Source organism: Suricata suricatta, chromosome 15, assembly GCF_006229205.1.
Source record: "Suricata suricatta isolate VVHF042 chromosome 15, meerkat_22Aug2017_6uvM2_HiC, whole genome shotgun sequence".
Classification (NCBI taxonomy): domain Eukaryota; kingdom Metazoa; phylum Chordata; class Mammalia; order Carnivora; family Herpestidae; genus Suricata; species Suricata suricatta.
This window is the reverse complement of record NC_043714.1, coordinates 62,844,644-62,859,255: the sequence shown is the minus strand read 5'-3', so window position 1 is coordinate 62,859,255 and position 14,612 is coordinate 62,844,644. Positions and strand designations below refer to the sequence as shown.

The 14,612-nt window shown below is 45.2% G+C and overlaps 1 protein-coding gene across 1 annotated transcript in view; it reads right to left on the bottom strand.

Moving 5' to 3' along the window:
• The window catches only part of FER1L6 (fer-1 like family member 6), a 116,348-nt gene that overhangs the window by 58,779 nt on the left and 42,957 nt on the right, over nucleotides 1-14,612 (bottom strand). Inside the window, 2 exon segments of the mRNA XM_029923322.1 lie at nucleotides 4,565-4,689; nucleotides 8,199-8,376. Coding sequence (XP_029779182.1) covers nucleotides 4,565-4,689; nucleotides 8,199-8,376 — 303 coding nt within the window.

Genomic DNA, 14,612 nt, shown 5'->3' with positions numbered 1-14,612 from the left:
ACCAGTCTGGGAGGTGGGTACAGTTATCTGCTCACATTTTATAGAGCAGTTATCTACTCACATTCTACCAGTGGCAGAACCGGGATTCAACCTGACTCATCTGGTACCAAAGCCCAGGCTACTAGCCTCATGCACCCTCACCAAGTAGATGCTAATATGATCTCACTTTATGGGAGGGCAAATTGAGGAGGAGGGCGATCTAGTGATTCTTCACTAAGGAGCAAATAAAATTTTGTCATCAAATACTCAAAAGTGGGGGCTAACTCTAATATGCCTTCAATGGAATTCTACTGTTTTGTGGATATTTGACTGCATTGAATTAGCCAGAGTCTTCAAAACAACTTTCACTATTTTGCATGACATCTTTTTCTCTAAGATGGCAAACTGTGACATTGCTAATTGGCTCTGTCCATCCTACAGATGGAGATGCCAAAGGACAGAGGACAGCAGTCTGCATTATTGGTTGGGAACCATGAGTGCCTCACCCAAAAGTGGCTCACAGTCCACCTGTCACGCCATTCAATGGCTACCCTCAGAAGTGAGGGTTGTCATTGGTCTTGTATCCTCTACGCTAGTTACTTGGATGCGTGTACACTTGCCAGCTTCACAGAGCTGAAGACCGGGCTGTCAGAAGGATGGGTGCACTCTGCATTTGGGCAGAAACTAGGCTGTTAATGTGTGGGGCGAGTCTTGAAAAGAGGACATGTGGCACATTTCCCTCTTTCCCAGGCTGTGTGGACAAATGGGTGATTTCACAGGTGAACACAGCTCAATGGCTGCTGGGTCTTGGGGAATTTCCACACCCCCTCTGAACTACACCTTACTTCTCACAGTACATGCTGGAGGGGGCCAGAGCCAGATTTAGCCCAAGCTAACTTCCCAGACTCCAAAGAATAAATCTGCCATCTCAGACTTCTGCATCAGGAGGCATCTCTAGTCAAGACATTAAACCATTGGCACTGAGGTCAGGAGAGAATTTCTTCTTCTTCTTCTTTAAGTCAGTCATAAAAATATACATTCCACAATTTCCTTCCTTTCTGGCTTTTTGCTTCTAGAGTATTTTATGCCTTAGACACAGTGATGTTTGTGACATAATATCTCAGAGAAAACCTTAACTTGCTGGACAGGACAAAAAATGGCTTTGACTCACCTATGAACAGGAGTTATATAGTTGCAATGAAAAGTTATCCTGCACAGCTATCTGACATCACAAAGAAACCTGGGTTTTTATGTTGCTTTTAAAAATAGAAAAGTGAACTCTTTTGCAGTATGCATGCAAAGATGTGATACCAAAGCCATTCAGGATCCTCACAGCATCTTTCCTATAGAACTTTTTTGATGACTTCCTTGGCACTTTGGGCTATAAATCCTACTTGATAAGATTCCAGAGGCCAGTATCCATTCATTCAATATGTATTTGTTGCATTCAGCATGCAATGTGCCAGGCACAGTATTAGGCACCAATACGGCATTCTGTGTATAACAGGTGCTCACGAGCTGTTCGCGTGGATAAACGAATGGATATTGGCCTATCCTCAGAGTTGCTCCCATGAGTATAAGGGCACCGTGGCCACCCTCAAAAGGTACTAAAATGTTCACCCAAACAAAAATACATTGTCCCACTTCTCTGCCAAGATGCCCAGGACTAGCTCTGCTTCTTCAGGGCTTCCTTAAGGAGCTCTGCATCGTGACAGTTTGATGACATTTGGGAGACTTTGGTAGCACCTAGTTAACCCTGTGAAGAAGGAGTAAGAGACTATGGATGTAGCATGGCTTTAGAATCAGATACCCCTGGAATGGAACCCTAGTTTCACCACCTGTCTCTCTCCAACTGGGGCAGGCGATTTAACCCCTGTGAACCATAGTTTCCCTCATGTAATTGGGGTTAGCGCCTACCTTGTAAGGTTGTTATGACCACTGTCTTAGATAAAATGTATAAGTGCCTGGCACATAGTAGGTGCTCAGTAAGCACTTGTTCCCACCCAACCCGACCCCACCATACTATTTACAAATAAGTAAGCAGTTACTGAACATGTGGTGCACTGGGGACTCGTGTCTAACAAGAGATCATCCGGGTCCTCAAGACTCTGATTGTAGTCTCAGGCTCCCCACTCCCCACCCCTGCCATGTCCTCTCCTGTCCCCTGAGGCTCCTCTCAAGCCACTTAGTCCCTCTCCCCTTCTGTCTCTGAAAGCTTTCTCTTTAAGGAGCTGTCTCCGTCTCCCCTTATACTTTGGCTGTCATTAGATTTCTAAATCCCACATCCTCAGTGACCTCTGGAATAACTGGGTGTCCCTTCTGAAATATTTCAGATCATTACATCAGTTTAGAGAGAACTGGTTATGGGACCACCCCGCTGAGACTACTCTCCCTGAGCTCCGCGTGGTCAGCTGAGGCACGTGCTTCTGGGCGAGCGGTGGAGCTCAGCTGGGACCACGGGGTCAGCTTTCCCCATCATGAAGGGTGAGAGGGCGGGGCGTGTCCCACACAGACTCTGAGGCAGTACGACACTGAAGGAGCAGAGGGAGTCAGAACCCTCGCTTACCCCAACAGAGCAAAGTGGCTTTGGACCTGGACCAACATGGGTTTCCAGTCTGGCTCTATTGCCTTCTACCTAGATAGTCCCTAAGCCTGTCCTTCTCACCTGCAGAATGGGGACTCTAATAACATCCACCTTGAGGCTGCCGTGAGATGTAGTAAACAATACATATAAAATGCTTAGCATTCATTATGCCTGCACATGGGGAGTTTTTGATAAGCGGCAGCTGTTATTATTGACAAAAATTAGGTACTTGGTTCAAAAGTATAGAGGCAAAGTCCAGGGCTCAACAGAAGCTGTTTTCCCTTTCAAATGATTATTTGATAAATGCCATTTGTTCCTTTGAGATATGAGTCCGAATCAAATGAAGCTACTGTATAGAGAAGCAAAATAGGAAGATAATCACATAGCAGCTCAGTGAGCTCGCTCAAACCTCTTCCCCGCCCAGGGTCCAAGATCACCAGGGCCTTGAACCCTACCATTTTGTGGCAGATGGAGGAAGGCCCTGGGGTTCCACCCTTTGAGAATCCTCCATGCTTCTGGTAGGAAGCCTCTGACAATAATAAGGAATCACATAGAAGCTGTTACAAGCAAGGCATTGTCTGGGTGGTTTACCCTCTGGGAAATACATATGACATCATCATTGTGAGGCCTTTGCTTAAGGTCACACAACCAACACATGGAAGAGCTTGGATCTAAACCCAAACAATATAGTTCCAGAGTCTATACTCTAACCACTGAGCTAGGCACTATCCCTCCAGGCACAGAGAAGAGACGGTAGTCTGGAGTCTTCAGGCTTCATGTGTTCTCATGCCCCTTCACTAGGTGAGGATGAAGTCACCTTCCTTCTGGGGTCTCCCAGACTCCTCCCTCCTACAGAACTAACCCCCCTCCTGTGGCTCTTGAAAGACTTTGAATAGCCTCACATCATGGGGTATTTCATGGTGCAGCCTCTGAGCCCAGAAGGACCTGTTACAGAGCAAGAACTCTGCAGCTGCTGGAGAAATGGACAAAATGATCTTGGTCTGTGTGTCACAAATCAAACACAATCTCCCAGGTCACAGGCCTCACTTTGGAGAGAAATGTCAGCCTCTGTAACATTAGCCAATATAACAGCCTCCCTTCATCAATCACTTTATACACTTAACTTTGGGCTTCTTCACAACAGCCCTATTTTAAGATGACACATGGAAGTTTAGTGAGTAAATGTGGCCACAGAGTTGATGAGACGTAACTTCAGGTCTCCATGGGCCCTTGGTGTTTGTTTTAACTCCCAGGGATGAGCAAATCCTTTGTGAACTCTCCTCTCTCAGCATACGAATCCTCAAGGAACAGAGTCAGTCCTTGGAGAATACAATCTAATAGGAAAAGTGTCCAGTTGGATGTCCACTAATTAGGAACCCTTCCACTTTTCAGCACTCAGTGTATAGGGAAAGGGAGAGAGCCCAGAGCAAAGCAGTGTAGACCCGCTTCATTTAATCCTCACGTCATCTATTAGGAAGTAGTGTTTTCCAGAGCAAGACACCACACTGCACAGTTGAAAGTGTGCAAAGTCCCTCAGCTGGTGAGGAGAAACAGTGCAAAGTCTAGGACTCCTTGACCACAAAGATGGAAAACGTTCCTTGCTACCAAGACCCCTCAATAAAGTTTGGATCATAAGCCTCATGTGGCCGTGTCTGTGTGCTGTTTTCTCATGTGTTTGTTCCCCCTCTGAACTTGGCCTTGCACCCAGCACTTGGGCAGGAGCTCTAGATGTGCCAGGTTTCCCTTCTCCTCCTCATCCCTCTTCCCCACCCCCCTTCCTTCACCTCAGGTATGCGCTCTCTTGGCTGCAGGACAGTGGTCACTTTGGAACAAGAGAACTTCCGCATGGCCATCTTTCCTTACACACGTGCTTCGGTGTCTGAAATCTATATACCCACAGACAGAGGTATTTACAAGATGCCCCTGATGTTTTCTTTGCGGCGCTCGGCTGCGGACCAGCTGTGGGCTGCGAGAAGAAGGCAGATGGGCTTCCCTGGTTACCTTTGTGGTCTGGCAGTGGGAAAGGAACGTGACCTTGGCAAAGGGGTCTGAGAGTCCACTGCTGTCCGCTGCGATGAGGCCCCGGGCTTGATACATGTGTGCTCTCAGCTGAAAGACATGCTGGGCTGTGGACAAATGGAAACGGGCAGGCATCAGTGGGCTCTTCCCAACAGTGAGTACGAACAGGTGTCTTTGCGCTGTTGTGCGTCTGTGAGCGTGTCCGGAGGCCAAGAGTGGGAGCACCCGCTGCCTCTGAGACTGAAATGGAAGCAGTGAAGAAAGGGGAGGAGGGGGTACCTATGGGGTACTTCGGCGCCAGGCATTCTCCTTGGCACCTTCCCCACATCAGGGGTTTTGATCTTCATAACAGCCTTGTAATCCCCATCTATGTATGAGGGAAATGGCTCACCAAAAAAAGGCTACAGAAGTTTTCCAAGTTTGCAGAGCTATCAAATACCAGAGCCTAGATTTTTCATCTCTGTCAGATTCCAAATTCACCTTCTCTTTCTTATTATTTATTTTTGAGAGACAGAGTGCAAGCAGGGAAGGGGAAGACACAAACACACACACACACACACACACACACACACACACACACACACACACACAATCCAAAGAGGCTCTGGGCTCTGAGTTGTCTGCACAGAGTTTGAGCCCTGTGTTGGGCTGCAAGATCATGACCTAAGCCAAAGTTGGACACATAACCAACTGAGTCACCCAGGAACCCCTCTACAAGACCACATTTTACGTTTTCATAATTCTCTAGTTTCCCTTGGCCTGCACGCGCACATGTGTGTAAGAAAGGGGCTTCTCCATTGACAGTTCTTGCTTCCATAAACTCTTGAGTCAACCACTCATCCATTCCTCCATTCAGCCAGCCAATAGCTTCTTGAGTGCCTACTTGTACCAGGTACAGTCTGGTCTAAGGATTCTGAAGTGGCTAAGACAGCCCCTGCCCTCTGCCCTCAGGGAGCTCCAGGAAGAGGGCAAATATAAGACAAGCATCTACATCCCAGTGACAGGAGGCCAGGGACTAGCATCCTGTGAGAGATACAGGGAGAGGACATAGAGGTTAAAGGCAGGAGCGAGCACATCTGTGGACAGGATGGGAGCAGATGGGGGCTGCAGGTGAGGGCAGTGGCGGGGGGGTCCCAAGTAGAGCTGACCTGTCATATTCCTGCACTCATGGGACTTTTGTAAGGCCCCTCTTGTTTTGTATGTTCTCTTGTTCCTTTTTACCCCCTTTCCCACTCCTGTTCCCTGATTCCCCCAAAGGCAAGATTATACTGTGTTCAGGGTATCAGGGTTTTGTGTTGATGTGGGGACTGTGATACAGGAACTCTTACATACCAATGTGACTAGCTCTACTCTGTTAAATTAAGGGTGCAGATACCCCCTTGTCTTCCTCTCCTAGCTTATGTCACACAGGTCGGTACATGGACTCATGTGAAGTTACTAACCCTCTCGGTTAGTATAGGTTTTTAAAAAACCTATTTTACAGGTGTTTCCTCACCTATAAAATGGGAATAATAATAATAGTTCTTCAGAGGGTTAATGTAGGCGATCAAAGGACTATGAACCCGACACATGGGAAGAACTGTAAACGTGGTATGAGGGTGCTGGTGTGGCTGCTACTATTGTTCGTTGTAATGTGACCTGTGACAAAGGCAGCTGGGGCCACCTGGGTGTCCCTCAATGTCCCTTTGGTTTGCTAGGGGGAACCATTTATTTAGCCAAGGGTTTTGTTTTTCTGAAACCTCTTACCAGCTCTGTCCTTTAGACTAATAAAGTCAGTTTCCTCTTCGCTCTCACAATTTGGTAGTCCATCTCTTGTGTTGCAGTTCATTTTCTACTTGTGGTTGGTGGAGATGTGACTGCCCCCACTTGAGGACCAGATGACCCCTCTCCCATCCCTACACCCCCCACTAGTTCTCCCACCATGCCTGCCATATGTAGGTACAAACTAATTATTGGTTGGATGGATATTTTCTGAAGCACAAAGTGAGTAAAGAAACAAAATTCTCCAGTGGGTTTGGAAGGCAGCCAAAGCCATCAATGTCAGTGCACAGCAGAGAAAGTTTATTAGGTCACTCCATGAAAATAACACGCTGCAGAGGATTAGAAAGCTCTTGAAAAAGTCTTTCTTCTCCTTTGAATTATTAGTAGCTGTGACAGCAGATATGTGTGGGTACCTCAGATCTCCAGAGATAGTATCTATAGAAATATGAAGATAACTTGATATGGGTGTCTTTTACCCAAAGATGAAAACCTCCTTATTCTTTTTTAATTTTTTAAATGTTTATTTCTTTTTGAGAGAGAGAAAAAGACTGTGCATTGGGGAGGGGCAGAGAAAGAGGGAGACATAGAACCCTCAGCAGTCTCCAGACTCTGAGCTGTCAGCACAGAACCTGACACAGGGTTTGAACTCATGAACTGTGAGATCATGACCTGAGCCAAAGTCACATGCTTAACCAGGTGAGTCACCAGGTGCCCCAAGATGAAACCTCTTTAAAGACAGAATGGAAAGCAATGGAAATAAAGCAGAGTTTGAAGAAGCTGGCTTCATCTTTTCCTAGCTGTGTGATCTTAGGAAATTCTCAAGCGTTTCTGATACATCCTTTCGCCCTCTGTAAAATGAAGAAATTTCACAGGGTTTATGTGACAAGTAAATTCAATATAATGTATAAAGTAGATGGAACAATGCTTGGTACATGGAATGGGCCATGCATTTCCCAAAAAGACAGGGCTGAGCTTTCCTCGTTTTTATGCTTTGACACTGGGCACAGAAATCATGAGCTGAACCACTGGATAAACATCCCCAGAGCCTTCTAACTATTGAACCACTTAGACTCCACCAGCAGTTAAGGTCAACTGACATCAGATGGGTCTTGAGTAACAAAGAAAGCTTGGATTTGAGGACAATTCTCCTGTGCATCCAACAATGGCTCAATTCAAAAGTTAACTTCAGTTGAAACGAAGGCAAACCTGTCATCTACTCTGTCTGAATTCACAGCAAAGATCCTGCAAATTGAAGCAATTTGGAAACAGAAAGCAAATTGCAACTGTAAGGCATTAGTATTTATACTAAAATCCAAAATGATATGAAAATGTAAACATAATGGCCCTCATAGAAAATATCTGCATAGAAGAATGGATTACATACAGCGTGCTGATTTTCTCCAAGTGACTGCATCAGGAACCAAGCTGAAGAAACACGAGGGACCCAGTGATACCAGCTTTCATTGGGTCATCACCACAATTGCAAATGCCTGCTGTTTACAGGGCAAAACCCTAGTGTCATGTAAAAGGAATTGCACATGTCATATCAGCATAAGAACTTACTGATGTGTTTTTAAATGCACACCTAGCCCATATAATCTGTCTACAAAGAAACTCAAACTGCAATTCTCTCCATTAGCAGAAAAATATAAACCTTTACTCCAGATGTATTTAATGATTTCACCTTATTCTTTTGAGATGGGACCATTGGAAGGTAAGGAAGAAAATTTAGAAACTATATTTTAAAAGGGAAATGAATTGATCCTAAACAATGTGCGAACAGCCCATGTACACCACCCTCCTCATTGTTTCCTCCAAAGCCCACTGGAGACACCTAATGACATGGGCATCATACCTGGGTAGAGCAGGCTGGTTGGGGGTTGAGGGGTGCCAGCCACTTTGGAGGACATCTCTGCTTCATAGCCTGCTGGCAAGTTGTCCAAAATGGCACTGGAGTGTCTGGCGGAGCCCAGCCACAGGTACACGTCCACCTTTGCTTGCACTGACCAACCAGCTGGCCGTTTTCCAGGAAGCTGGGGAAAGGTTACAAGGAAGACCACTTTGTTAGAAGGAGGCTCACTCTTTGAGAAAAGAGGTCCTGTGGGCACAGCCAGGGCCGGTATTGAGAGAGCAGCTCTTAGGACATAATATATATTATTTTATGTTTATTTGTGAAAGAGAGGGCACAAGCTGGGGAGGGGCAGAGAGAAGGGGACAGAGGATCCCAAGCAGGGTCCATGCTGACAGCAGACAGCCAGATGCAGGACTCAAACTCACAAATGGAGAGATCATGACCTGAGTCAGACGCCTAACCGACTGAGCCACCCAGGTGCCCCGTAATCTTATATCAAAATGAGACCAATGACCCCAGTTGCCCATGCACAATCCCAAAGGAGGCTCCAGGGCTAGTGGGCCTGAAGCTTAAATAGGCACTTCTGAGTCCTGGCTTATTTAAATCTACCAGGAAGGTATGATTATTGCTCCTGCTTGCATATTTGAGGACACTTGGACTCAGAAAGGTTAAAGAAGTTCCCTTAGAGCACTCAGCTTTCAAGTGACAGATTTGGTACCAAAACCCAGAGGAGACAATTCCAGATCTGGATGCCAGACTCTGTATCCCCATAGCTTGCCTCTTCCCACACTGAGTTGAAATCTCCCCTGCCAGAACTTCCAAGAACCTGGACTCCCAACCCAAACACAGTTTCTACCTCTTTGCTTTATTCAGAGGGACTCACGTGCTTCTTCCATAGGCCAGTCCCCTCTGTGCTTGCAGGGACCTACCTACCCTATCATGTCCTTCCTCCCTGGCTAACCATCTCTAGTCCCTTCACCGCTTCCTCATGCAGTGTCATTTCAAATTTCCTTTCTACCCTGCATGCCCTTCTTTGAACGTACTCATATTTGGATTTATATTTATGCTTGTTTGAATATGTGTGTTCACGTGTGTGTTAGTGTAGGTGGTTTGAGTCTGTGCATGTACAGATGTATGTGTGTGTGTGCATGTGTTCTCAAGATGTGGAGGATACAACTCAGTGTAGTGTGGCTTCTTTATTTCTCAGTCACCAGGATTAGGGGATTCCTCCCCATTAAAGGAGTCCCAAACCCCAAACTTGGCTGTGTTCAGAATTGTGGCCAAGACTTTTATTCTTAGAGCAGCTACCTCTCTAGATTTTTGTTGACCCTTCTAAGTGTCACTTAGTGTTTCTTAGGACTTCCTATCAATATTGTCCACTTTCTTCGGCACCACTTATTTTCCAGAAGGAATCACAAAATCCTACATGAGAGGCTACAGCTTGCTCTGACAATTTCCAAGGTACCCACGGAGAGCACCTGAATCCAGAACTGAGCATGGTTGTTTACCTTTCTCGCTCTGTAGGTCCCTTAAGTGGATTTTCAGCCAACTCAATTCAGCAACTACCTGAAGGGCCATTAGGCCTTACTAAAGCAGTGGGATCAGGAAGGCATGATAATGACCATGACACACTCCCAGGCTTCCCTTCCCTTGGCTCACAAGGAGACCGATTTGCATTCCTTTATTCAAATACAAGGTCAAGCATAAGAGAGAAACTACTAAGGGAGCAGAGAAGTAGCAGCAGGTGTTTCTATCTTTTCTTTCTGAGCCGAACATTTTATGGGGCTCTAATGGGCACTTCAGGAGTTGGACCAATAGAAAAGGCATCCCAGGAAGAGGGAAGGCAGAAACAAAGGCACAGGGGTGGGAACTGACAGCGGTGACACAGGCTAACGTGTAGTGAGTGCTCACTCTGGGCTAGGAAGGGATTTGCTCAAAGTTTTCAAAAAAGGAAGAGCTGGGGCAGAGAATGACACAGAGGGGGATGAGAAATCCTGCTCATCATGGGGATGAGTTCAGATTATATTCTTTAGGGAGTGGGAGGCTGTTGTTTACTCAACTTAAAAAAAAAACAACAAAGTCATTTTGTTGTTGGTAAAGACAACTGCTCTGCAACTCATAATTTTAAAAATTATAAGAAAAATTCCTCAACTCATCACTTCTGTAATAATAGCAATAATAATGACAGCTAAAATGCATTGAGCATTTGTTCAATAAAACAAATACTTAGGGAGAGCCTGAGGTTATTCTGTCGTAATAAAAAGTAATTCCTTTGCTATTTGTAGACATCACTAGGATACTGATTCACAAAGGCAGGGATTTTTATCTGTCAGTTCACTGTGAGGTCCCTAAAAGAGTGCTTGGCATTCCTGAAGTACTCAAGAAATACTTGTCAGGTTATTAATTTATTTTTCTAATAATAATATTTTACACGTGTTGAGCACTTACAATGTCCTAGGTCTTTCTCATGTTTCTCCCTACACACATAATGTACTAGTACATACTGGTTTTTTTTTTAATTTTTAATGTTTTTATTTATTATTGAGACAGAGAAACAGAGCGTGAGTGGGGGAGGGTCAGAGAGAGAGGGAGACACAGAATTTGAAGCAGGCTCCAGACTCTGAGCTGTCAGCACAGAACCTGATGTGGGGCTCAAACCCACAAACCATGAGATCATGACCTGAGCCAAAGTCAGCCGCTTAACCAACTGACCCACCCAGGCGCCCCTAGTACGTACCGTTAACGAGCCATAAGTTATCATTCATTTTCATGGTGACTGAAAAGTAAATATTTTTATTATGTGTCCTTTGATGATGTAGAAATGGAGGCTCAGAGAGGTTAAGATGATTGTCTACCATCATAGAGCAAGGCGGGAATGACCCAAGACTCAATCCTGCTCTACCCCGCTCCAGAACCCATACCCTTAGCCAGGGCTCCTCAAACACGATCTATCTGCATGAATTGCCTGGGAATTTGGTTAAAATGTAAATTCTGATTCCGTAGGTCTTGTGATCCTGCATTTTCCCCTCGTGGTGCTGATCCTGCTGGTCTACGACCACAGTGTTAAGTATTTGAATAGCAAGACTTAATTATCTGCATTGCCCCAACCAGGTCTGGTATTCTTTGCTTTAATCTTAAAGTAAAACAACAACAAAAACATCATTCACTCCTACTGCTGTGAAAACAACATGGGTGTGGGAATTCAAGGTTAGGACCAATAACTCAGCTAACATCTTGGGAAATGTTACATAAGGACCACTGCTGCACTCCTGAAGTTTGCAGTTTACACGTCTTCTAAAAGATATACAAATTGAAATTGCTTGCAAAATGTTGCAGGATGTCTCACTTGGGAATCCCAGGTGGAACTCCTGCAACGTTACTGAGCACACCTGAGTGCTTTCGGAAAGAGCATCTCATGTTCAACTGCATGTGCATGTCCAGCCTGGGGTGTCTTCTCCTGGCTCCCCCAGTTCCCCAGTTCCTTTTGTCTATCATGTTCTCCTAAAGCCTGACCGACCATGGCAACTTCTTTCCTTTTCAGAACAGCATGGTAAGATGGAGGAGGGGTGAGGGGACAGAAAAAAAAATTAAAGAAAGCAAAAGTGCATTGAAAACCTATGATCACCAATGTAGACAAATTGCATGAGACAGAATGCTAAAGTCTTAGCCTCTCCCAAGCCCCACCCACCTCCTCCAGGGGCCCTGGTGAATGCCAGCTGGCTGTTAAAAACAGGGGGAGTCTTGGCAAGTCAGAAAAAAAAGCATGAGATGGCAATTCACACAAATTGTGCTGAAGTTGGTCAATCGGTATCAGAAAGAGAGGGTTTGCTTGCTTTGTAGACATTTGTGTGTGGCAGGACCCAGTCATCACTTTGTGCTGCATCCTAGAGAAAGGTGGGTTGAAAGCTGGGGTCCTGAGGAGTGACTGGACTCAGAAGATAGGATAGAGATGGAGGTGAGACCAAGAAGGGGCTCTCGGGTCCAGCTGCCAGGGCCTCACATGAAGCCAAGATTCCAGAAAAGAAAGTGGACGTCACCCTCTGGCTGGGCTCTGAGCACTCCAGCTCCTCCCAAAGGGAGTTTCCTTTGGGTCACGGTATCCTTTCCACCCTATGGCCACTGGGCAAGGTGGGGAGGAGACGGCAGGGGGAGAGCTCTGCTCTTTTGGATGTGGATTGAGCTGAGCTTAGCAAATTTTGTTCCAGCAATTCCCCCCTGTTCACTGTAGCAATATGAATATATTTAAATTAGAAAAAAAGAAAGATGGGGTGCCTGGGTGGCTTAGTTAAACCTCTGACTTTGGTTTAGGTCATGATCTCATGGCTTGTGGGTTCGAGCCCTGTGTCAGGCTCTGTGCTGACAGCTCGGAGCCTGGAGCCTGCTTCACATTCGGTGTTTCCCTCTCTCTCTGCCCCTCCCCTGCTCATGCTCTTTCTCTCAAAAATGAATATACATTAAAAACAATTTTTTAAGAGAAAGAGCATGGAACCAGGAGCCAGGATTTACTATTACTATTTACAATTTATTTGGCTATGTGACTTCAGATGAAACACTTTGGTTTCCTCTAGATTAACATTCCCCGAACTGGACCTCAAGTAAAAGTAGTTTCCTAACATTTGTAAATATTCTATATGAATAAGCTTGGCAAGCGTGGGCTGTAAAAATTAAAGATGTTTCCTGACTGCAAAACTTCTGGAAGCCTTCTTTCGGCTAACGGGCACTGTGAGACCCCACGGGAGGGAGCACCTGCAACCTCCCAAATGGGTTTGAACATGAAGTTCGTGGAGCCAAGAGCTGTTCCACAGCAGAAACTCTGAGGAAACTGGCCTGGAGATGTTGGAGGTTTGCAGTCTATGCTCTGTCTTCCTGTGCTTTTAATTCTCAGCTAAGAAACCAGAGTGAACACTTTGCCTTCCTGATGCTACACCTGCTTTCTTCAGATTTACCATCTCGGTGAAGAGAAATGGACAGAAAGAGAGATGGAGAGAGGCAATGAAAAGCAACGGTGACAATCAAATCAGGAATGGAAACAGTTTTGCTGAATCATCTTATCAAGATATTTCACAAGTCAGTGCAAGTGAATTCAACAACATTTACAAAGCTCTCCCCCAGAGTAATCCCAATGGCGGAAGGGAAATACAGCCAGGGCCCCAGGGCAAAGACTCTGAACTCTGTTATGTCCAACCTCTGGTTTTATTTGACAGTTGTTCTTTGTTCTAATTTTAAATAAAGCCAGCATACATCAAAATATTTGGGAGGAAGTAACTTTACACTGATTTTCTAGTATTTTTAGCCCAGAGCCTTCTGGAACGATTTGCTATTTTTAGGACAAGTGTTTCTCGTGACCCCAGAATTCCCTGAATGGAGAAACTTGAAGAGAAGCCCTGACATTTGTGGTAAATAACTAGAGGGAACACTTTTTTCGGTTGTAGTTTTACAGGAATCGGTTTAAAAATCATGCTATACACATGACAGAAAATAACATACATCACAGAAAATAAAATACAGAGCCACAAATACTTCCCCAGATATGAAGGGGCACACAATTCCAGACACATCCGCTAGATGCTGGATGCCCATTTGTTTGAACGCCAACACTGACTGAGTGACTACCCTGGATCATATACACTCTGCGTTCTTTATGGGCAGTTACCCACTTAACCCTCAGCACCATCTCCATTTTGGTGGATGAAAAAGAGAAGACACAGAGATGTTAAGTAACTTGCCCAAGGTCATGCACCCCGTAAATATTAGCCCCGGAATTCTGTAACAGGTTAAACCGTATTCCCCTAAAATTAACACCTTGAAGTCCTAACTCCCAGTAGCTTAGAAGAAGACCTTATTTGGAAACAGGGTCATGGAAGATACGGTTAACATGAAGTTAAACGGCAGTGTGATTCTTACAAAAAGGACCTCTGTGAAGAGAGACACATACCCACAGGGAGAACACAATGTAGAGATTGGAGTTGTGCTCCTACAATCCAAGAACTGCCGGAAGTTAGAGCAGGTGCTCCCCTAGAATTTTCAGAGGGAGCATGGCTCTGCCAATACCTTCATCTCAGATTTCCAACCTTTGGAATTATAAAATAATACGTTTCTGTTGTTTAAGCCACTCAGTGGTACTTCGCTACAGCAGCCCTGATAAACCAATACGAATTTCAACCCACATTCACCTCATTTCAAAGCCCAAATATTAAACCATTATCCCCTACTGCCTCTTCTGTCTGCAACATTTAGTAATCACATCTAAGGTAGACTCTAGCATTTGGATGGAACTTACAGGCTATCCAATCTAGCTGCCCATTGCCATATTTATATCAAAGGGACTAAGAACAAATATGGACCTCCATATAGGAAACCAATTCCCTGTAACAGCTATCATGGGGCCTGATTAGATCCTCTGGAAACACACACACA